This window comes from Cibotium barometz, chromosome 24, assembly GCF_041138505.1.
Source record: "Cibotium barometz isolate CiBa-2024 chromosome 24, ASM4113850v1, whole genome shotgun sequence".
NCBI classification, from domain to species: domain Eukaryota; kingdom Viridiplantae; phylum Streptophyta; class Polypodiopsida; order Cyatheales; family Cibotiaceae; genus Cibotium; species Cibotium barometz.
In genome coordinates this window covers 530350-555271 of record NC_141069.1, presented here as the reverse complement: position 1 = coordinate 555271, position 24922 = coordinate 530350, and the positions used below count along the sequence as shown (strand labels likewise).

Sequence of the window (24922 nt, the reverse complement as noted above, 5' to 3'; positions counted from 1 at the left end):
TCCCACCGACCGGGCCAGAAGGCGCGCGTGACAATGCCTTTCTCGCTCGAAAAGGTGTGCAGGTATTTGTGTGATGTGAAAAGACGAGACTTTCTTCTGTGTGCCGCGTCCGTCCGAGCACACGCGCCTCTCTCTCTCTCTCCGTATGAGTGCAGTCTACTCCCGCATTCTCTCTCTACCTACTTCATGTATTCTCTCTCTACAGAGTACTTCTCTCTCTCTCTCGCTACTCCTGGTTCTCCTGTCTAGCAATCTCTCTCTAGCTACTTTTCTCTCTCTCTCTCTCTCTCTAAGTCTTTATAGCTCCCCCCACCTACTCGTTCCCCTCTCTTTACCTGATTCTCTCTCTAGCTGCCCAAGCTCCTCCGGGTGCCCCCCCTTTCTTAAATCTTTTCAACCAAAGCTCTTTGCGACCAGCTACACTGTTTGGTGGGCGCTGGGCCCTCCTCCTCCCCATTCTCTTTCTTCCCGAAACCTCCTCCAGTCTCTGGTGCTTGCTATTTTGTAGCTTTGTTCAGAGAGAAGGGCTACTGCTATCTAGCCCCAGGGCTAAAGTTTGCAAAGAGGGCAGTGGAAATATTTACCAGCTTGTGACCCGGCCCTTAGTCCTGCCCAAGATCTTGCTCAGTGTCAGCACCTTCCCTTTACATTATTGTTGTGTGGATTACATCCGATCCCCCCATCCCCCATCCCCCTAACCCCCACAGATCTGTCTCAAAGCAAGGGCGGAACTTTTGTTGAATATCCCTACCATGGAGAGCAGCAGGTACAACTACAGGTGGATTTTCACTTCCCAAAATCATGTGCAAGGCTAGCAGGTGTGCGGTTTTTGTCTGTGCTTTAGAGCTGCAGTGAAGAGATTACGTTATGCGCAGATTACTGCTCTCAACAGCTTTTGCTTGCCAGGGGACGACAGCGCAGCTGACCTGATGAATGAGACCTGGTAGCAGCAGAGAGGGTTTATTGCAAATAAAAGTCGGTTTTAGATCAGAAAATGCCTCTTAAGAGCCTGATTCGGGAGTTTCAGGAGTTGAAGGATGGTCTGGGCAGCATCTCCAGGCGGAGCTTTGACATCAAGTTTCCCATCTACCATCATAGGTCAAGGTCTATGAGCTCTGTCTTGGATGAGAGCCAGGCCAGGAGCATCAGGAATGCCGAGATTCTCCAACAGAGCTGCTGGGCCACCATGCCTCCTGAGCTTCTCCGGGATGTGCTCCAGCGTGTTGAAGCCAGTGAGAGCAGTTGGCCCTCCCGAAAACACTTTGTTGCCTGTGCGTGCGTCTGCAGAAACTGGAGAGACATTGCGAAAGAACTGGCCAAGCCCCCGGAGCACTTGGGAAAGCTCACATTCCCCATATCTCTTAAACAGGTATACTCCACCCTCCATCGATGTTGTGGATTTAAATGGGCTTTCTCTCTCTTTCATTTATTGCTGCAGCTGACTTAATTTGAAGGTGGGTTCTTCATATGTTTTTAATTTGACTGGCCATGGCTCTGAGCCCCCGCATGTACAACCTCTTTACGTAAGGATTATACCAAGGGATGATTGCATATGCTATTTGGTCATCTCACAGCCAGAAGGGAATCACTTCTTTTTTGAGCACACAAAATGACCAATAAACAGTTTACTCCAGTTAGATAAGAGGGTGCTTCTAAGGCTTCTTGTGGCTCAAATACAAGATGGGGAAATTGCCCTACAATTTCAGCAGTCTTGCAGGAGCATAGATTGTAACTACAGGCATGATATAGCCGAGCAGACCGAAAGAGTAGAGGGTAGTGCTGCCATCATAATGATGCAACCACGTGCCCTATTGTGTGCAAGCCTGCAGGTTGTCTTCAGACTTTGATGTGGCCAATGACAGCAAAGGGGGGGCTGTGGACAGCCAAGTTGTCCCAGCGCTTGGCATGTGTATCCAAAAGACCACCCATTTTAGGGGATTGTGTGGCTTGGTCAAGGCCATGACTCGGTTGGCCTGGTCTGACCAGCCCTGACAGCCCCTATACAAAGGGTGATAAGGCACTTCTACACCCCTTCTCATCACTGTGCAAGTTGCCTCGCTTCTATCAGCAGCAAAGTGTAGGCTATCGCAGGGCAAAAGGACTTGCTTCTTCTCAGAAATACACAGATATCAGGTCAGTGCAGTAGCAAGAGTCCCAAGAAGCAGACTAGCACACTGTTATGTACCTAACGCTAATCCTTGGGATTAGTGGCCTAATCCAGCAAGGTTAGGTCTCTCTCTCCCTCTCTGTGTCTCTGTCTCTCTCTCTGTCTCTGTCTCTATCTAGCGCGTGCGTGTGCCTAGAATCCACAAGGTTCCATCATACAAGCAACCATGAAAAAACACCTACTTCTTTCTTGCAGATCAAACATAGATACGGTGACCGAGAGAAATACCTGAGTCCAACGCAAACTTAGAAAGCAGTAGAAAGACACACAAACCTTATTCCTGCTTCTGTGTTTAGGATGGCTTTGATGCCAACTGTAAGTTCCACCAGGATCTCCCTAAACACAAACAACCAAATTAGTACCAAATAGAAGGGGTGCATGCTAGCTCACCTCCCAACCGTTGATTCCATCCAAAATCACCCCCGAGCCGGAGCTAAGGTTCCGCTCATCGCAGGTCAAACCACTCACCTCGGCAAGACCGCCTATGAATTGCCAAGTCCATGGCAAGAGCACAACTACTCTGGTCTAGCGGGCTCAGTCAAGAGACATAAAGATAAATCCATAAGTCACTCTTAGCCACCCGTATCAGCTAGCTTTCCCTAATTTCATGGCTGAGTGAGAGAGAGAGAGAGAGAGAAAGAGAGAGAGAGAGATGTATGTGCAAGAGGAGGGGAAATCTGTCTCGGAAACCTTAAATTCTGTGTAACCGTAATTTCGTTTTCTTCCTTGCGGGTTTGTTGCAACACAGATAAGTGTTGTGCTTTTTGTGTGAGGTAGACCATGGGTCATTTGCATAAGGGGACATCCAGGTTAGGGAATGCATAGACTTGTTTGGGCACTGAGAGTCGGCCAGAGGTGCTGTACAGCAGCGGCCAGGTCTGTACAGGCCATACTGGCCATACAGTAGGGCACAATGACTGCAAAAGGCTGCCACGTGGCTGGATAGCCAGCAACCATGGGTGCAGGAGGGCACAGGGGCAAAGGGGGGGAGACATGGTGGTCATGCATGGCAGCCTGCTTGGCAGTAAAGTAGCCTCTAGAGGTGTGTGACATAATATTTGGGTGGGCAATTTTAAAAAAAGGAAAAAGCATATTGCTATTTTCATAATTAAAAAAAGCAAGGTCATTTTTTGGGGGAAAAAGTGTGGGTTAGGGATATTTTTAACCTTCTGCACATGGGAGAGGCTTTTAAGTGTTTTTTTAGTGGAAAGCACAAGGATTTGTGTTTTTTTACTTAAAAAGTGGGACTAACGCAAACCTACCTAACTTGGTGCGGGGCGAAACTTAGAGACGGTCTTCGTGTGGATACACTACAAGGTTTCCAATTCTCGTGTGTGGAGTACGGGCTAGCAGTGCTTTTCTTTGCATATTCTGTCATCGTTTCTCTCGTGAATGCGTAGCTTTTTCTCTTTCAATGCGAACCGCCTGAATTGGTCACATAGGCAGTCTTGCAGTAGTAGCCTTCATTCTTTAGTTTTTATCTCTTAACCATGGCAGAATGGCTACATTTTGGTGCGATGTCTATGACCATGCGGAAGACTATCCTCGTGGGTCAGGGGCTCATATGGAGGTTCAGCGAGGCATGGTAGAGGGGATGCTGGAGAAAATTGGAGGAGCAGATAGTCAATTTGCGGGTTCAGTTCCATGCTGATATTCAGCTTTTGTGGGAATTGATGATGTCTCTTTAGAGGGCAGTGGTTGGTTTAGCAACTATTTCCTGGATGGTTTCAGCGTCTTTGAGGGGTCTCCTTACGGGGTGGAGAGAGTAGATACACAAACCCACTATGTGGGTGGATTTCGAGACGCAGTTTCGAGACGAGCTCAATGTGGTGTTTGAGTTGTTGACTTAGATATGGAGAGCATATTTTTGACACATGTTAGGGTTTTTAGAGACTTGCTGGAGTTGAGCATGTGATTCGCGATGTGTGAAATCTTCTGATACACATTCCGTGCCCTGTGTAGTACTAGAGGGGAACACATTTTATTGTGTGTGGATCCTTGTGATTGTAAGTTACTTGGTGGATACCAGGGGATGATGAGAGGGATGTTTGATAGCATGACACTAGATATCCAGATTTTTGCCGGCATGTTATGTTTGTCATGTTTATCATGGTTGTCGAGATTGACATGGGGAATCCTTCTTACACTTTAGATTCAAGGAGAAGTAGATTTGTTGTATGGCTTCTCAGGGGACATTCTCTAGCCTCGCCTTAGTGTTTCTGGACGAGAGATGCTATAGTTTTTGGTATGTGAGAAGAGGTCCTTTAATAGAACGTGGTTGTACTGGATGGGGCATGTACATTAGGGTGAGCGGATACAAAGGGTGGAAAAGGGGTGAGTTTCCTCAGTACGATTGGGAACTTCGTTGTGATGGGATAATCTCTCTTACGAGGAGCAGTGGTTCTGTTCTAAGCAATATTTGGGAATTCTTCTCTTGTTATTTGGACAGTTGTCCATGGATCCTTTGACTAGAATGGCGAGTTGTTAGCGCTCTTCAGAGATTCTTGTGTAGGACTTAGCTGTGGTAGAGACTGGTTAGCCATTTATGGCTGTCCTCTGTGCCAGTGAGTAGCTACTGGCACAGAGTTAGTTGGAACTTGGAGTATTGGTAAAGTTTGTAATTTTTCAGTGTTGAGCACTTATGGTAGTCCTAGGATTGGAGGAGGTCTTAGGGAATGTTGTATTGGCAGATTGATGTGGGGGTCTAATGTGATATGCAGCGGAAGTCTTTGTATTGGAAGATCCTGTCACACAAATGCTCACACCGTCTTTTGTATCCTGAGTTTCGTGAGTTTAGCAATCCACTTTATTACTTCAGACTCTAAAGAGATATGAGAGAGAGATATGAGAACTGTACACCAGATTGGGTCTCGAATTACCCACTGAAGGGTCCCCTATCCCGATAATGAGATAGTATTTGCTTTATTTCTTTAGAGAGAATGACAGTGGACTGTAGATAAGCCAAACGCAAGGTCTCGGAGGATCGGAAGCCTTGCTGAACTGTACACGGCTGTAGAAACACCTCGATGAACTGATCTCGAGCCTATGCACTCTTCCCAAGGGCATGAGGAAGGGCTGCACACCTGAGGCTGAGAGAAGGAGATGGTGGACTGCTCTGAGCTATGTTAGAATGCTGTAAATGCTTATGAATGCTGTGTTACCTTCACCAGAGGGCTGGTGTATGATTGGCTTGTTGGGGTAAAGGCACTTTGCCCACCCTTGTATTGTGTACAAGCCCATAAGTTATAGTACATAGTACACTTAGTACTTTTAATGTACTAAGTGCACTATGTGTACTAGTGCAATATACATGTGTGATAGGGGAGTCACACACTCAATGCTTGAGTTGACTTATCCCCACATATGGCTCTCTCTCTCTCCCTTCTCTGTGTATGTCTCTCACATGAAACCCTAACCCTAATTCTCTCCCATTCAACTGGTATCAGAGCACGCTGTGTTTTAGGGTTTCAAGATTCCTCTAATTTGAGAGTGCGTTCCCATGTTGCTACAAGAGTTTTCTTGGGTTGTGCAGAGCGCAGCAAGCAAGAGATCAGTTAGAAATGCGACATCAACTCTGCAGCCTTAGAAGGGGCTACTTTACATTTTTGAGTTATCGCAGGCAGGCGCTCTCAGTGCACTTCGTTTCCGTTGTTTGCCAGATTTCATGACAGGTCACATGCATAGCGGATCCTGTCAGCGATGATGAAGGCATAGCTCAGCGCATCGTAGCGGAACGCAGGCAGAGCAGGCTTCTTGCAGTACGAATAGCTTCGGTGAGAGCCGTCGCGTGTAGCGTTGGCCACTAGGCATGCGGGCGCTCATCGAACCACCACCGCGTGTTGCTGGCACCAAATTTCATCGTTCGCGTGTCTGACGATTGCGTGGGAGTCAAAGACTGGCGCCGGCCATGGGGCGCGAATCGCCAAGCATTGAGTCGATGTCTCCGTCCCTCGGTTCCCAAGATCGTTGTCTCTGCGGTGTGTGCGTCTGTCCCCGCTGAGGAGTTTCGATGGTGAGATTGCAGGCGGCTTTGAAGAAAAAATAAATAAAAAATCAGAAATTACGAGGTACATGCTTCAATTTTTTTGGGATTTGCAATTGAGCAGGTACAATTATCAATTGAGCAGGTACAGGTGCCAAACTACTCAAATTTTGAGCAAAATTGGCAAAATTGGGTGACATTGGTCACATTCAGGATCAATTTGCAGGAAATTGGATGTCAAAATTTGGGGCTTTTGATGTAATTGTGCAATTGGGCATTCATACATGTTGTATGATGTGAGCAATCTCACATTCGGGCCATAATTGCAGGAAATTGATGTGCAAATCAAAGGGCTTTTGTTCCAATTGGATTGATTTGCATGCAGGCACTCGCATTTGATGCTTTGGGCAATGTGTTGATGCTTGTCAAGCACTCAATGTGCCTATAAATCAAGGGGCTTTTATGTATTAGATGTATATGTGGCTAGGGGGAAGCATTGTGAAGACTCTGGATGCCTTCATGTGCGTCAATGTACCATGTATGATCAGAAATTGATCTTAAATCAAGGGGCTTTTCAAGATTTTATGCTTGTTGAGCTTGGCAAAGCAGCAGGCAAGACTTTTATGCCTTGAATCCTCAGAAATCAGCTTGCAGTCAAGGGGCTTTTGCCCAATTTCTGTTCGGGACTGTTGTATGCAGTGGTCGGGACTGTAAAAGTCTGATTTTCACTCATTTGGACAGCCAGGAGAGCATTTATTGCTATTGTACTTGCTGGTACATATTTGGTACAACTTTGTGCAAGTTTTGGCATGGCTGTACATTGATTTGAGTGAAGAAAAGGTTCATTTTCAGTTGCTGTACTTGCCGGTACAGATTTGGTACATCATTCGTGAGCACTTGGTACTGTTGTACAGTACCTTGGAAGGGGAACAGAGCACATTTAAGGTGCTGTCCTAAATCTGCAGCAACCAGATTTTGGTGATTTAATCACATACAGTGGGAGTAGAGTTGCATTTGTGCTTCCGCAGTGGGAGATAAACTTTGGGAGAACAACTGTGAGCACTTTGTGTGCTTTTGGTGTAGTGTTTGCACATTTTGCAGGGAGTCAGACATTGACAGGTTGCATATTGCTATGGCAACCACAGGTGAGAGCTCTTCAATGCTTCACATCAAGAAGCTTGAAGGCTCACATAACTATGATATTTGGCAAACCCAGTGCTATAATGTGTTGCTCCAGAAGAAGTAGCACAAGCCTATCAAAGAAAGGGGTGTAAAGCCCGCTTCTCTTACTGCTGAAGAGTGGGAAGATATGGATGAGCTGGCAAGATCTACTATCATGTTGTCTGTGTCAGACTCTTTACTTTTCAGCATTCGTGAAGAGAAGACAGCTTGGGGAATGTGGCAAAGATTGCAGGACTTGTATGCCCAGCAAAGTGCCTCAAGCAAAGTGTATTGGTTGAAGAAACTCATAGGTCTTCAAATGAAGGAAGGGGCGTCTATGGCAGCCCATCTAAATGAGTTTAATGGTATTGTCAGCCAGGTTATTAATCAAAAGTTGGCAATGGACGATGAGTTCAAAGCCACTTTTCTCTTATGCACTTTGCCAGAGAGTTGGGACACGACAGCCACTAGCAATTCGAATGCTATGCTGTCATATGCAGATGTTGAGGGTGCTCTTCTTCAAGAAGAGATGAACAGGAAAAACATCTCTGTTGGAAAGTCCAATGCAATGAATGCACGTGGAAGATCCCAGCAAAGAGGTAAAAGCCAAGAACGGGGAAGGAGCAAGTCCCGCTCCAAAAAGGACTTGGAATGCCATTATTGTCAAAAAGGACTTGGAATGCCATTATTGTGGCAAGAAGGGACACATCAAAAAGCAATGCTACAAATGGAAAAATGATCAAAAGGAAATGGGAAAAGGCAAAGACAAAGACAAAGATGAAGCCAAAGATGTAAAGCCAAAGAGCAAAAGTGGAGTCAAGATTGAAGAAGTCAATGTGTCACATGCAGGTGACAGTGAGGATGAGGTCCTATTCACGTCTTCACTTGATGCCCATTCACTTCTTGCAGGAGATGGTCATGGTATGCACTCATGGATCATTGATTCAGGTGCCTCCTTTCATGTCACAGGTTGTAGAGACTTGTTTGTCAGGTATACTGCTGGCAATGAAGGAGTAGTTTATTTGGGTGACAACCATGCATGCAAGATTCTTGGCAGAGGTGATGTGAGGCTTGTGTTTTCAGATGGCTCACAGCTTATGCTCCATGATGCAGGCATGTGCCTGAGATCAAGAAGAACCTGCTTTCTACTAGACAGCTTGATGATGCTGATTATGTTACCACATTTGGTCGTGGAAAGTGGAAGATTAGTAAGGGCTCACTGGTTGTTGCCAGAGGCTCTAAGGTGGACACTCTTTACTTCATGCATGCAGGTGTTTGTCACCATGCTAATGTAAATGCAACCGAGCTGTCGGAAATCTCTATGTGGCATAGCCGGTTGGGACACACGAGTGTCAAAGAAATGGAGCAATTGTCTCGCTTTGGTTACTTGCCTTCTCTAAAGTTTTCAAGTTTTCAGTTTTGTGAGCATTGTATATATGGCAGGCAACTCAAGTGCCCCAACAAGAAAGCTCTTGGACAGAAAGATGCTGAGTTAGAGCTTGTGCATACAGATGTATGTGAGATGCCTCAGCTTTCTTTGGGAGAGGCAAAATACTCTGTGTCTTTTATTGATGATGCCACACGCAAGGTGTGGGTTTATCCTTTTCGTTTGAAGAGTGATACATTCTCAGTGTTTGAGAAGTTTGTTGCTCATGTTGAGAATCAAACTGGCAAAACACTGAAGGCTTTGCGTTTCGACAATGGTGGAGAGTATACGTCCAAACCGTTTGAGGACTTTTGTGATGCTAAAGGCATCAAGAGGGAGCTCTCTACTCCTTATGATCCTCCACAAAACGGGACAGCAGAGAGGATGAACAGGACCATTCAGGAGAAGGTCCGTTCTATGTTGTCACATGCTGCGTTACCTCATGGTTTTTGGGCTGAAGCTGTTATGACAGCCGTTCATCTTATAAACAGGTCACCTAACACGAGGCTTGGTGGGAAAGTGCTAGAGGAAGTATGGACAGGAAAGCCTCCGTCATACAAGCACTTGAGAGTGTTTGGTTGCGTTGCGTACGTGCACATACGCAGGGAAATGCGCACCAAACTTGATCCTAAGTCTCACAAATGCATATTCCTAGGATATGGTGAAAGAGGTGAAATGGGGTATAGACTTTGGGATCCAGTGAATAGAAAGATTATACGCAGCAATGATGTCATTTTTTATGAAACATGCATGTATAAGGAGCCTGTAAGGCAACAGGAGCCTGGCAGAGTCATCTTTGATGATGATGGACATCATGGACAACAACCAAGGGCTGTAAATCAGCCATTACAGCAGCAAAACCAGCCCTTAAATGGTGCTGAAAATGGTCCAAATGGACAGCCAGAGATGGCAGAAGATATCCCTATGGATATACCACAGTTAGAGGAGATACCGGGCATGATTTTTCAACCTTATGGCATGGAACAGGAGCCACCAATGGGTGATATGCAGGCTGGACAGCAACCTGCAATGGATGGTCATTGGGTACGGAGGTCCACAAGACCCTCCAGAGCCCCTGACAGGTTTGTTCCAGGGGTTGACTACTTGATGCTCACTGATTGTGGGGAGCCCTCATGTTATAAGGAGGCTTTACAAAGGGCAGACAAGGCTCTTTGGGAGCGTGCTATGAAGTCAGAGATGGATTCTCTGCACAAAAATGGAACATGGAAGTTGGTGCATTTACCTACAGGCAAGAAGGTATTGCCATGCAAGTGGGTTTACAGGCTCAAAGTTGCACCTGATGCAAAGCCAAGATACAAAGCCAGGTTAGTGGCTAAGGGCTTCAAGCAGGAATATGGTATGGACTTTGATGAGATCTTCTCTCCAGTGGTCAAAATGACCACACTTAGAACTGTATTAGCTTTGGTTGCTCATGATGATCTGGATTTGATTCAGATGGATGTGAAGACTGCTTTTCTTCACGGTGATCTCCATGAGGAGATATATATGCAACAGCCAGAGGGTTATGCAGTGAATGGAAAGGAGAAGCTTGTATGCAAGCTGAAAAAGAGTCTTTATGGGCTCAAACAGGCACCAAGGGAATGGTATCATAAATTTGATACATTCATGAAATCTCAGGATTTCAGGAGAAGTGACATAGATCATTGCTTATACACCAAGAAAGCTTTGGATGGCAGTCTATTGATCCTCATCTTGTATGTTGATGATATGTTGATTGCCGGGAAATCTCGTAAAGAGATGGATGCCTTGAAGAAGAGGCTGCATCAAACCTTTGATATGAAGGATTTGGGTGATGCAAATCACATTTTGGGTATGCGGATACTTCGGGACAGAAATCAACATGTGTTGTATTTGTCTCAGAAGGAATACATTGGCAAAGTTTTGCAGAGGTTCAATATGGATGGGGGGAAGAAGACTAGTACTCCTTTGCCTCCATATGTGAAACTCAGTGCTATGGACAGCCCACAGTCAGATAGTGGCAGGGTTGATATGGCCAAGATTCCGTATGCTTCAGCTTGTGGCAGTCTCATGTATGCCATGGTTGCTACTAGGCCGGACATTGCATTTGCAGTGGGAGTGGTTAGTAGATACATGGCCAACCCTGGCAAGAAGCATTGGGAAGCAGTGAAAGGTGTCATGAGATACCTGAAGGGCACACAGGATATGTGCATTTGCTTTGGCAAACAGGATGCATTAGTGCATGGTTACACGGATTCGGATTATGCCGGTCATCCAGATAACCGGAAGTCTACTACCGGTTATGTGTTTACATTCACAGGAGGTGCTGTGTCATGGATATCCAGGATGCAGAAGTGCTTTGCCTTATCTACTACAGAGGCCGAGTATATTGCAACCACAAAGGCTTGCAAGGAGGCATTATGGCTATCTCGGTTAGTGGTTGATTTGGGTTATATAGGGGATATTCCATTGTTGCATTGTGACAGTCAGAGTGCCATCCAGTTGGCAAAGAATCCTGTCTTTCATGCAAAGACGAAGCATGTGGATGTGAAGTATCACTTCATCAGAGAGGTGATAGAGAACAAGCAAATTCAGCTTGTTAAGATTCATACGGATGACAACCCGGCTGATCTGCTGACAAAGAGTTTTCTCATTGCAGACACTTGATGGGCATTGGATGAGGCCAATTTCAGCCTTGATATGGCCTTGTATATTATCATGTACATGCTGTTTTTTCTTTTCCTTCATTTAAGGGCACCTTGCCTTTAAGTGGGAGGTTGTTGGGGTAAAGGCACTTTGCCCACCCTTGTAGTGTGTACAAGCCCATAAGTTATAGTACATAGTACACTTAGTACTTTTAATGTACTAAGTGCACTATGTGTACTAGTGCAATATACATGTGTGATAGGGGAGTCACACACTCAATGCTTGAGTTGACTTATCCCCACATATGTCTCTCTCTCTCTCCCTTCTTTGTGTATGTCTCTCACATGAAACCCTAACCCTAATTCTCTCCCATTCATGGCTGATGTACTGAAGGCTGAATATTGATGCAAACTGCTGTAGGACTGAAAACGCATGAAAGGACTGCTGGAAATCTGCAAACGCAGGGCTGAAGGATTGTATTCATCTGTAAACGTAGGCTGCCAGGGACTGAACTGTAGGCGGCTGATTCACATGCAGAAAACGCAGGTGTTTATGCTGAATTGGGGCTGATCTGATGCGCTTATGGCTGTAGGGACTACTGAATAACATGCGTTGGAGAACCAAGGTTGGCTGAAGCAAACTCAAGCTCTCCAAGGGCTGGATGAGACTAGTCTAGTGCTGAAGGCAAGGGAACTCCTAGGGCTGAGGAGGAAAGCTCTTAGCACACTGAAGACTAAATGAGAAACTAAGCCCTATGCAAGCCTATTTATACTAACTAGAGGTTGGTCAAGTTGGTTGGTCATTTAATAAAGTTTATATTTATAAATGACAATAAATGCTAAATAAATACTATAAAATATGAAAAAAATATCAAATAAATCCTAGTAAATTCCCTAAGGCTTTTGGGATGTTCTAAATGATGCACAGGCATATGAATGCATATTATGCAGAATGCAAAGTGCTTTCTGATGCAAACCCTAAGGCTTCTACTGACTCTACATGCATGAATGATTCTCTCCAAGTGGGTTAAGGGACTTGACTGACTGACTGACGCGCTAAGGCTGAGGAATGACCTACGTAGCTCGTGCCTGACTTATCCTGGATTGAGGATGCACAATGGGGTCACGGCGTACGACAATTATTTTCCAAGAAACCTTGCAGGAGCCGGAACTTCCAACATACCTTACTGAACAGACCCCTAGGAACTCAAGCACAGCTTTATCCGCCAACACGAGAACTCAATCTCATGACCCTCGAGCTATGGGATTCGTCAGGTCAACCAACCCTCACGGCACATCCTGAAAGGATTACCTTTACACAAGACTTGAACATGCCATGTTTGGGGTACTTTGAACATACAATGTACATTGAAACTAACCCCCTTACTTGCAAGTTTTTTGTGGTTGAGTGTGTGTTGGAAGCAGATTTGATCTTGGGGCATAAATGGACTGTGCTGTGCCCAAGCACCGCTGTGCTTTGCTAGCAATAGAGTCATCATGATGGTCAACGACAAGAAGTTGACAATACCATACTGCGAGGAAGAGGATCCAACTTTAATGGATATCTATGATGCTAAACGCAAAAGGATACAAGCCTCTTCCACAAAAGCCAAGTCTCGTAACCCACTTGAAGAGACACATTCATGTATGTAAAGTCAATAGAAACCTTAGGGTTTGCATTAGAAAGCATTTTGCATATTGCATAGCATTCATTCATGGCATCTAGACCATTGTAGAACCCCCATATATCATCTAGTATTTATCAAAATATTTACTATGAATTTTTTGGTATTTTTTTCATAATTTTCAGCATTTTATACATCATTTCGGTATTTTATGTGGACATGAGCAGTCAGCTAGCCTTGGAGCCAGCCGACTAGCTCATCTGGCCCATATAAATAGCTCAGCATGGTATTCAGTCATTCATTCAGCATAGAGCAATCAAACGCTTGGAGCCTTTAACACAAGGAGCATAAAGCGATTGCGGTTTTCAGCCATCATACCTCAACGTTTTCCATCCTAAAGCCCTAGGCGCTTCAACGCATGAGCATCCAGTCCCTGCATTAGCAAAACACAGCAGTTTTAGCATTCAGCCAGCATTCAACCTTGCATTTTTATGCAGTCATACAATTTTCAGCATTCATATACCGTCTAGAACAGGCCCAAACAACCCCTCTCTCAGCCTCAGCTTTGCATCCCCGTCTCATTCCATTGGGAAGAGTGCATAGGCTCCAGATTGGACATCATTGGTGCTTCTACAGTCGTGTACAGTTCAGCCCGACTCTTGGTCTTCAGAGGTCTTGCGTTTGGCTTATCGTCAGTCACACCATCAGTCTCTTCAAATATAATAAAGCAAATACTATCTCGGTAATAGGATAGGGGGCCCTTCAGTGGGTGATTCGAGACCCCATATGGTGTACAGTTTCTCTCTCTCTCTCTCTCTCTCTCTCTCTCTCAATCTCTTAAAAGTTTGAAGTCTTAAAGTGGATTGCTAAACTCGCGAAACTCAGGATACAGAAGACGGTGTGAGCATTTGTGTGACAGGATCCTCTAATATGAATACTTCTGCTGCATGTTACAAAACCATCCCCTACTTAGTGTGAATAGAGATATTGGGGTCACAGTGAGATGGTTGAAAACCTTGGCTGCGAAAAAATTTGTCGATGCGATGATACCACGCCCGGGGGGCTTGCTTAAGGCCATAAAGAGCTTTATGCAAGCGAAAGACTTTGTCCTAAGGCCATAAAGAGCTTTATGCAAGCGAAAGACTTTGTCCTCAAACCCGGGGAGCGGGAAACCCGGAGGTTGGTCAATGTAGACCTCCTCTTCGAGAATGCTATTTAAAAAGGCACTCTTAACATCCATCTGATAGACTGGCCATTTGTGGTGGGCAACCAGATTGAGTAAAAGACAGATTGTCGTCATTTGAGCAATAGTTGCTAAGGTCTCGTCGAAATCAATGCCTTCTTTTTGGCGAAAGCCTTGCACAACAAGCCGGGCTTTGTATTTGTCTAAGGTACCATTGGCTTGAAATTTGGTGCGGAAGATCCATTTGGTTCCAATGACCTTATGATGAGGGTGATCCACAAGGGACCACGTTCCATTACGGTCAATGCTTTTGAGTTCTAGTTCCATAGCCTGTTTCAAGGATGGAAGTTTGATAGCATCTTTCCACGATGTTGGCTCATCATGCGCCACATAGTCTGTGGAAAAAACAGAGGCCAATGAGGCATAAGGAGCGAGTTTGGTGGACCGACGAGGACCATCCAAAGTGGTATCAAGGGGAAGCATGCTAGAATCACGCATGGTTTGTTGATACCAGCGAGGTAAAGGGTCCTTGGGTGGTTGTCGGGAGAAGGAAGCCTCCTCAAGAGGTGAAGTTGTAGGTGACTAATGGGGCTCATGTGACAGTCTGAGATTCTTGTTCAGTTGGTATGGGCAATGGAAGGCGAAGTAAATCTCGCTTATTAAAGACAATGTCTCGACGAACGAAAACTTTGTTTGATCTATCAACTTGGATTAAAAACTTTGTAAGCCTTTGATTCAGAAGAGTAGCCCACAAAAATGAGCAACTCACTCCTTGGCTCAAGCTTGCCCCTTGTGTCATTCGGAGTGTGAGTGTATGCACGACACCTAAAGACACCGAAATGGAAAACGGTTGGCTTTTCGCCAAAAAATGCCTCAAACGGAGTCTTGTGGGAAACAGCGATCGAGGGGCAACGAAGGTACACCGTACGTAGTGTTGACCGATTCTGACCAAAGGCGTTCAGGCGGCTCAGCTACAAAAAGCATGGAGCGTGCCATATCCATCATAGTTTAGTTCTTGCGCTCGACCACTCCATTTTGTGAGGGAGAGTTGGTGGAGGTGAGTTGGCGTTGAATGCCTTTGTCTTGTAAGAACTTAGTAAATTGATGGGAGATAAATTCACCACCATTGTCACTACGAGCAATCCCAATTGAGACGCCCATTTGATTAGTGACTAACCGAACCCATGTGGAAAGGTATTGGACAGTGTTGGATTTATGCTTTAGGAAATATACCCACATGTACCTTGAATAATCATCAACAATCAGCATGTAGTAGAGAGATGCATTCAAGGAAGGGGTTGGGGATTGGCCACTCAAGTCGAAATGAATCAACTTGAGGATTCTTGAAGCACGATGAGTGGCATGTTGTGGGAATGGGGAGCGATGCTGCTTACCCATTTAACAGGGCTGACAGACATCCTTTGTCAGTTTGAGGCTAGGTATACCTTCAACTAACTGGTCTCGAGATAGCTCGTAGAGTGTGGCATAGGGTAGATGACCATAGCGAAAGTGCCATAGTCGTTCAATGTCGAATGGAGCTTGGGTCACATAGGCACGAACCTTATGAAACTCAGAACCAGCAGGAGATGGCTCAGTTAAAAAAGTAGACATCTGGTACAAACCATCCTTCTGAGCTTGACCTTTGGCAACAAGACCGGTAGTCTCATCAATTACCTCAACAACTCGTTTGTTGAAGTAAACTCCACGATCAAGTTGGGTCAGTTGGGATACAGAAAGTAAGTTGAGACCTAAACTAGGGAAAAGATAGACATTGTCCAAGGTAGCCTGGTTGGGGTCAGTGTTGGTGTCAAATAAGACGGTGCCAATGGATTTTAGAACTTCTCCCTTAACAGGACGCTGAGAGATGAAAATGTCAGCATTGCGTGCCATATGGTGAGTAGCTCCACTGTCAACTACCCAAGTGATTGGATGACCACAAGGAAGAGTTGGATGGGCCTCAATGATGGGCACAGAAGGATTGTCAGGTAACTGACAGATTTGAATGAAGGCAGAGATTTTCCCCGCGGATGGCCTTGTTTAGGCCCTTGTTTCTTCTTCTTTCTGGAGGAGTGGCTTGAGTCTACCTTAAATGTGACCTGAGCGCTATTGGCCGAGGGGCCGGGATGAGGTGTAAGCGAAGACCATTCAGACATCTCTTCAGGGGTGGTGAAAGAAACTGACTAGGAGGGTGGGGCTTGAGCAACCTGACCAGTGGATCGCCATTGAGAGGAACGCGGCCAAGTCGAACCATTGCCTTGTTGTTGGGTCCTTGGCGGGGAGCCCGGCAGAGTAGGTGCTGGATTACTACCCCCTCTTGATCTCCAATTTGGGGCATTGCTACCACCTTGGTTGTTTTGGCGGGTGGAGGTAGTGGGGTTGGAGGTGTTACCTCTATTTTCCTTGGCTTTAAAAACACACTCATCATCAAAATGTTGAGGCATTTGGTAATAAGTGTGCAAAATCTATTCGTTTTTGGAATATTTTGCCAATGGGAAATTGGTGTTGAGGCAAGGTTTTTGGAATCAATATTGTTGCCGGGAGGGTTGCCTTGATTTCTTGAGTTGCTGTTCCCCTTCCCTTGTTGTCCTTTTTGAGTAGAGGTGGTATTGGACACAAGGGCTCCCTCTTGAGTGGAGGAAGAGGATGACCTCTTGGGATGAAATTGGTCATGCAACCAAGTGAAGCGCAAGAGTTGGCACCCACACTCATATAGGTTAGGCATAGGTTCTAAACTAATGGTCTGTGTGACAAAAGTAAAGAAACTAGGCGGCAACTTGTTTATTAAAGTGATAACCTGGTCTTCCTGTGACTTGGCAGAACCAGTGGTGGCATACTCGGCGTTAAGGTGCCGATATTCAGCAACTTTGACGGTCAGGTCATTCCCTTCTTTGATAGAGAAAATTTGAATTTGATGCTCGAGATCAATGCAACACGTGCGATCACGTGCGGCATATCTCTCTGCAAGGTGTGCCTATCTATCAGAGACATAGGGGAACTGCTGGAGTTGAGAATGAAACTCCGGCAGAAGGCCTTGCATGAGCTCCACTATAGCAGTGGCAGGACCTGTCGAGGGTGCTCCATAAGATGGAATATAGGTTTGGGCACTCAGCACAGGTGGAATACCTAGTTGAGGTACAAATCCTTGAGAGGGCACATAGTTAGGAAAAACACTAGTGCCAGAGATGGGTTGGTAAACCACCTGATACCCCGGAATGCTAGGTGGCACCGCAGTGCCAGAGGGCATAGTGCTGAAAGATACCTGGGATGGGTAGAACCCATATGTAGGACCCAAAGGAGGTGCAGGTGGTGATGACTGCACGCCAACACTAGTAAGAAAAGATATGGGTTAGGTGGGAGGGTTTTGTGCTTGAAGTTGAGCAGTATTCCATAACACATTAGGAGTAGGGACAGAAAGTGAACCAGAGGAGGTAACAGTGTTGAACACCAGAAGTCTGAGAGGGAATTGTACTCCTAGACCCCCCTCTATTTGGGTTCACAAAATGCCAGGGATCGAGGGTAGTTGATGGTACCATTTGTTGAACCTGTGCTACAGAAGAAGATACCCAAGTAGAGTTAGGAACATACATACTAAAAGACACATACGAACCTGACACGGTCACCGACAGGGTTGATGATGATGGATCTCTGAACGACCGAGGAGGTACGTGTCCTTCCTACGAAAAAGTCCCATACCGAAGTCCAATTTGTCAGCTAGAATGAGAAGTAGGGCTCTCCAGGTGAGGCTGAATACCTGGGTCCAATACTGGCACACAGGCTGTGGGCATGTATCCTCGTTTGGAAGTAATGGTCGATGAGCTTGGAGAAGAAAAACCATATGCCAAGGGTGTAGAGGGTGAGTAGGTAAAAATAGGTTGGTCGTCTCCCAATGAAAGACTCGAATAGGGCTCTCAAGTGAATGAGGAGTCCCATCCTCCGTGTGATCTATATTTGAATAAGGAGAATCAATATGTGGTATGAAAGGCTGATCCTCTGGAATCGTGGGTAGACGATCCATGCTGGGTGCTCTCAAGGTCTTGAATCCTTTTGCTCACGATAGCTCTGATACCATGTGAGGGCAAAAGAGACCAAAGGACCAAATATATGAGAGATCAGAGCAAATCACACAGCATGCAATGGTGATATATATATAAATGATAAAGTCTAGTACAGGAGCTCCATGTGAGACTCTGAACAAGTAGAGAAGGCTGCTATCCCAAAAAACGCAGATAACAGTGCTGAAGTAAGCCTGATGTAAGCACCAATATATGCCCGATGGAAGGCTGATGTGAGTTGAGATGTAAGCGCTGATGTAAGCATAGATGCAAGCGTTGATGTCCTGACGACTGTTGAAGTAAAACGTAGAAGTATGCTGAAGAGAAACGCAAATGTATGTGGCTTGTACCAGCAGCAGCAACCGGAGAGGAAAAACGCTGATGATCACCCCTGATGTAGGCGACCAATTCAGCAGCAGCAGAGAGTAGGTTCCACCTGTCGTAGGCGGCCTGTACCAACAGGAGCTGACGGAGAAGAAAAACGCAGATGATCTGCCCTGATGTAGGCAACCAATCCAGCAGCAGCAGGGAGTAAAAACGCTGAGGTTCAGTCCTGAAGTAGGCGACTAGCAGAGAAGGTACTCGAGATGGATGTGTTCATAAGGATGCACCTCATATTTATATGGAAAGGGAGGGTGTTGGTCGGACAGCAGAGGCAATCGGCCAGCAGATAAAAGTGAAGTTTAAATGACTAAATAGTCCTTTTTGGGTTGGGTAAAATACCCTTTTGGGTATATTTTCACTCAGTATACTTATCATCTTTGTACATCACACTTCATAATCTAGTCCATACTATGCATAATGGAGTTGATAGTTATTTAGTCTTGTGGGATGACTACCATGAGTATATAACATGCATGTTCCTAAAAGGTGAATTTGGGCATGTTCCTGGATTCATCTAGGTATATAATTCAGCCGTATTAGCGGACATGCAGATTTCACATTGTGAAGTTTTCGTCCGAGTTGCGGCCTGTTGGTATTGTGCTTATTCTTTCTATCTTTAGCGGTGCATTTGCCCTATCAACTACTTATTTGCTGTACTAATTCTTTCTATTTGCTACTTCCCTTAGTGCTAGGCTTCATTATGGCTGAGTTTGCCTTGCATCTCCGGAGGTTTGACAGAAACTCAGTACGAAGGACTTTGTGTGCACTGTGAATATATGGTCTTGTCTCTCTCTCTCTCTCTCTCTCTCTCTCTCTATATATATATATATATATATATATATATATACATATATTTGCACATCTCTCTCTATGTTGTGCATTATCGTCGCCGTGAACGATTACTGAATTTATGAGCATCGAAGTTACTGATCTTATCCACCGAGCTTTCGCATGTTATAGGTAGTTGTGAGGAATCCAATTTTTCATGCTCGCACAAAGCACATTGAGGTGCAGTATCATTATGTTAGGGAGAGATGTTTTGATTATTAGAGTGATACCGGTAAAAAGAAACTATAAATTTTGGGGCACTTTTTCTCTCTTTAGAGGTTTTTTTCTCCGTGCTAGCAAACACCTATCTTGGGGTATACTTATCATCTTTGTACAACACACTTTATAATCTAGTCTATAATACTATGCATAATGGAGTTGATAGTTATGTAGTCTTGTGGGTTGACTACCATGAGTATATAACATGCATGTTCCTAAAAGGTGAATTTGGGCATGTTCCTGGATTCTAGATTCATCTAGGTATATAGTTTAGCTGTATTAGCGGACATGCATATTTCACATTGTGAAGTTTTCATTCAAGTTGCAGCCAGTTGATATTGTGCTTATTCTTTCTGTCTTTAGTGGTGCATTTGTCCTATCAACTACTTATTTGCTGTACTAATTCCTTCTATTTGCTACTTCCCTTAGTGCTAGGCTTCATTATGGCAGAGTCTGCTCTGCATCTCCGGAGGTTTGACAGAAACTCAGTACGAAGGGCTTTGTGTGAATATATGCTCTTATGTGTGTAGAGTGCGTGTATGAGAGCATATCTTGATACCGAGTTCTACACCCACTATTAGGCACTGATGACGTTAGTGGGGATGTCGTAGTATCTAGTCCATACTATGCATAATGGAGTTGATAGTTATGTAGTCTTGTGGGTTGACTACCATGAGTATATAACATGTATGTTCCTAAAAGGTGAATTTGGGCATGTTCCTGGATTCATCTAGGTATATATATCTATCATCTCCTTGTGTGCTCCCTTGAGCTTCTCCATTGTGTGTGTGTGCACTGTACAAAGATGATAAACATATCCCAAGGGGTCTATACGAGCACGGGGGGAAAGAACATCCTAAAGAGGAAAAAAGTGTCCTGGTTGGTCCTAATGTGTTCACACACATCACTACCAAATATGGCTACATTCCTTGCCTCCAAGATGTTTGGCATGCATTCCTTCCCGTGTGCCACTTGCACTGGAGTCGGGTCATCCTCAAGATCTTCTCTCCTTTGAGGGCTCTCCTCCTTGTTGCGAGGAATGCCTGTCTAGTTTTCATATCTCCAAATTTAATGATGAGGGCTCTTTCCCTTGTTGTGTCTTTATCTACCCTCCAAGACTCCACAAAGATGGTATCAGGGGGCTCCAAGTTTGCCACAAAGGGCCACAGCACCTTCCTTAGCTGATGTACCTTTTTTCCATCCCACTACCCTGACGTGTACGGCTCTGATTTTCGTCTTCTCTTCTTCCAGGGTATCACAAATGATGGTGAGGGTGGTGGGTACCACCTGTCTACGAGTGACATGTGCTGTGTCCATTCTTTCTGGACCTCCTCCTTGACCATATCAGCCCAGCCTTCTCCATCTCCTTCTTAGTTTCCTCCGGTTCCTTCTTGGCTGCTTGTATGTTTTCTTGCACATTGGTTTCTAGACTCTCCAGCCTGGAGAGCTCACCTTGCTCCATCCTTGTGGCTTCCCGAATGGCTATTATCTTAGAACGGAGGTTCTTGACCTCCTCCCTTGGCTGTTCGAGTTATAGCTGGTGGGAAGTCTTCTCATCTCTGATTGTCTTCATTTGCTTTTCATGCATAGCCTCTATTTTTTGTATCTGTTTGTTATATTGTTCTTCTTGCAGGGAAATAATTTTCCTCGGGTGCTCCAGTGCCTCCTTGATAATGCCTCCAGTCCTTCCTTTCACCTATGTTGCTAGTGCATCCAGGACGCCCTGCAGCTTTCCTTGCAGTCTGTCCCATTTCTGTGATCTTGTCACCTTGGGCTGAAGGGTTCTCCTTTGAGGGGCGGGAAGCTCAGGTCAATCTCATTCCTGAGAATGACCTGCAGCGGGAAGATGGGCGCAGCCCTGAAGCTCCTGGGCAGCGCGTATCTAGGCCTGAGTTGCTGCCTTGGGGGCCTGAGCAAAGAGCGGGTGGGGTAACGAATCGTGCAGGGGGCGGGTGTACAAGCACACAGAGAGAGTGCGTATCTAAGCCTGGGTTGCTGCCTTGGGGGCCTGAGCGAAGGGTGGGTAGGAAGAGCCGGAGGGAACCCTAGCTCGCAGCAGTGGATGCGCGAGCAGGGAGAGAGAGAGAGAGAGGGGGAGGCAGGGCCGGGGGGTGCGCAAGCACAGAGAGAGACAGAGAGAGTGCGTATCTAAGCGTAGGTTGCTGCCTTGGGGGCCTGAGCGAAGGGTGGGTAGGAAGAGCCGGAGGGAGCCCTAGCTCGCAGCAGCGGGTGCGTGAGCGGAGAGAGAGAGAAAGAGAGAGAGAGAGAGAGAAAAGCCCCGCAGAGGGGGGGTGGGGGGATGGTTTCCTTGCATCTTGTTACTTGTATAGTGGAATTGTAGTTGTAATTTTTGGCAAATACTGGTTCTGCAGCCTGGCCCCCGGGACACAACTGTTCAATGCTTTATTAAACGGGACAGGAACAATTCGACATACCATTTGTACCTTGGACTCACTGCTAGTAAGTTTATTTACCTGGTTCTGCACATATGAGTAGCATAAGTGTTTGTATTACTAGTTACAATAGAAAATGCCACAGCGTTTTTTTGAGTGCATTGATTGGACCAATTTTTTGATGGCTCTACAGCATTGGTAGAGAGCGGAAAGTTTCTGCTGGCTGCACGAAAGGTCAGGCGCGCCACTAGTGCAGACTACATAATTTCTCTGAATGCAGATGATATGTCGAGGGGGAGCAACACATACGTAGGCAAACTCAGGTGAACTTCAAATAGATTTTGGTGTTTTCAAGAATAAGCATTGTTTTTCCAATAGTTTCCACCAGTGATAAATGGCATGTTTCTTATTTCATGCAGATCAAATTTTTTAGGCACCAAGTTCACAATATACGACAGCCAGCCGCCTCATTGTGGGGCGATCGCTTCCACGAATAAAGCAGGGCGGCGCGTGGGCTCTAAACAGGTCTCCCCACGGCTGCCTGCTGGAAGCTACAATGTGGCTCACATTGCCTATGAATTAAATGTGCTAGGCACTAGAGGTCCACGGCGGATGCACTGCACCATGCATTCGATTCCTGCTTCAGCAATGGAGCCCGGTGGTGTGGCTCCAACTCCTATGGAATTCTCTAGTGCGGCCCTAGAGTATTCTCTGTCCTCCCTTCCCTCCTTTGGCTCAAAGTCTTCTTTCTCCAATTTTAGTACTATTGATGCAGAAGCTCTAAGAAATGGTTTTTCGAAGGAGGGGCCGCTTGTCCTTAAGAACAAGGCTCCCAGGTGGCATGAACAGCTTCAGTGCTGGTGTCTGAACTTTCGAGGACGTGTAACTGTTGCTTCTGTGAAGAATTTCCAACTTGTAGCTGCCACCACTGAAACTGTACAGCCTGCATCCCAGAATGACCAAGATAAAGTGCTGCTACAGTTTGGCAAAGTTGGCAAAGATATGTTCACCATGGATTACCGGTATCCCTTGTCGGCATTTCAAGCCTTCGCCATATGCCTGAGCAGCTTCGATACTAAGCTGGCTTGTGAGTGACAGGTATTTAGATCAAAATTTTAAGATTCCCTGTGTACTTGGCAGTTCTCTTTTTCTAATGGTGGGGTTGTCTCAACTTTGAATGTGTTGGAAATGTGTCCATTTGGGAGAAGTGGGCCAGGTAGGTCCTCTTTTAGCATATGATTGCAGCATGCCACCATTTCAATGCGCTTTGGTTTAGCTTCCACTGTGAATACTTCAACAGATTCATGGAGATACTCCCAAAATCTACTGTGTATGCCAATGGCTATTTTATGTATGTAAGACAAAATCGGTATGTTATTGTCAGTGGCAAGCTGTTACAAATCATTTTAAATGTGCATGTAGTTCTTGTTTTTTGAGAGGTGATAAAGCTCTGCAGAAAAGGTGCGTCATTTAAAACGGTGTGCGGATTTCCTCTATATATTGACATACCTGTGTACGTATTTATGTATACATCCGTACACAGGTATGTATGGTTATGTAGATATATATACATGCATATTCATATGTATATATGTCACTCCATTGTAATAATGGACTAACTCGAGATATTAAATTTTAAATTGACATTTACTACTTAACATCAGGCCCTGCCACTCGATACTTATATTTCAAATGCCTTGTATCCTTTTTCCTCTTCAAGTAAAGAGGATGCCTTGTTGAGCCTTCTATTTCCTTCCAATATTTAGTAAGGTATGTTACACACCTTGAAAAGTTTGCATTGGTGAAATAATCACATTGCAAAAAAATATTTTGTAACCCCTTGACAAAGGCATTTTTATGTTGTGTTAGGTTACCAGCGCACTACATAGTACTAATGGACGAAATCATGCTTGCTTGAGATTATGGAAGTTTGAAACATCAGCCTTTCAAAGTGATAGGTAATGTGAATGGCTAATCTATCATTTAACATCATGTCTTGGTCAACATGAGGCCTTTTACCTGCCTTATATTTATTATGTGCCTTGCTCATGTGACTAAGAAAAACTATAATACACAATCATGCATACGAGTCAAAGTGGCTAATAACTCTTTTTGTTTTAATAACCTTAATTGCCTTAGTATTTTATATCATGAACTCTATTGTGCTACTTGCAAGGTGGTAAAAATGTATGTCCAAAAGAGAAAATTGACGTTGGCGCTCTTTAAAGCCAAAGATGAAAGTCTTAATATACTAAAAAACAATCATCAGAGATATGCTGCCCAATTTGGCATCTCCATAGAATACTTACGCTTATTTGCTGATTATCTTCCACAGAATGGATCGTAATCTTGATATATTGTAGTTAGCATGGTATAAAAATACAAGTATGTGCATTATGTGTTGCCCCATAAGTATCCATGTTATAAGAATAACAAATCCATGGACTCCATTTAGCTTGTCACTTTTATCTATTTACATGATTATATTGTGCATAGTAGATGATCTATCTTTAACAACTAGGTTGAACACTTAAAGCTTGCATACTGACCATTGGATGTAGCCACCTTGATGGCATTCTCGTCATCACCGGTGAAAATGCTTGTTGGACCCTTGCTTCGTAGTAATCCTACCATTGTGGAGAGATGTAAAAGATTGGGGTGAAGGAACTTCAGAACCATGGGAGAAACCAAGATAAGAACACAATCAAAACTCCCTAGTACCTCAGGGAAGAAAGTAACACCCCCACATTTATACAAATTCTAGTGAACCTGTTGGGGCAATACTGTGAGATCACAACTGTCATAGAACTTATCAATTAACCACATTGAGTCGAGCTCCAAGGTGATGCTTTTGTTTGGTCGTACTCTGCCAGTGTGT

At 44.9% G+C, this 24922-nt stretch overlaps 1 protein-coding gene across 3 annotated transcripts; it reads left to right on the top strand.

Annotated features, from left to right (window-relative positions):
- The first annotated feature begins 319 nt into the window (after positions 1–319).
- Positions 320–23445, top strand: LOC147624775 (tubby-like F-box protein 3). 3 transcript variants are annotated; one of them, XM_086818005.1, is made up of 5 exons: positions 348–778; positions 907–1369; positions 22024–22111; positions 22238–22367; positions 22464–23445. In XM_086818005.1, exons 2-5 carry the CDS (start codon positions 995–997, stop codon positions 23137–23139), a joined length of 1269 nt encoding a protein of 422 aa, XP_086674131.1. In that variant the 5' UTR covers positions 348–778; positions 907–994; the 3' UTR covers positions 23140–23445. The 3 variants fall into 3 exon arrangements, with proteins under 3 accessions (XP_086674127.1, XP_086674131.1, XP_086674130.1); XM_086818004.1 differs by having other exon boundaries at positions 455–818; XM_086818001.1 differs by having other exon boundaries at positions 320–1369.
- Positions 23446–24922: the final 1477 nt, after the last annotated feature.

Bases quoted from the DNA above. Each gene is read 5' to 3' on its own strand.
- LOC147624775 (XM_086818001.1), top strand. From the start codon at position 995: ATGCCTCTTAAGAGCCTGATTCGGGAGTTTCAGGAGTTGAAGGATGGT. The intron at 1,370-22,023 runs GTATACTCCACC...CTGGTTCTGCAG, and splicing joins TCCCCATATCTCTTAAACAG to CCTGGCCCCCGGGACACAAC. The intron at 22,112-22,237 runs GTAAGTTTATTT...ATGGCTCTACAG, and splicing joins GTACCTTGGACTCACTGCTA to CATTGGTAGAGAGCGGAAAG.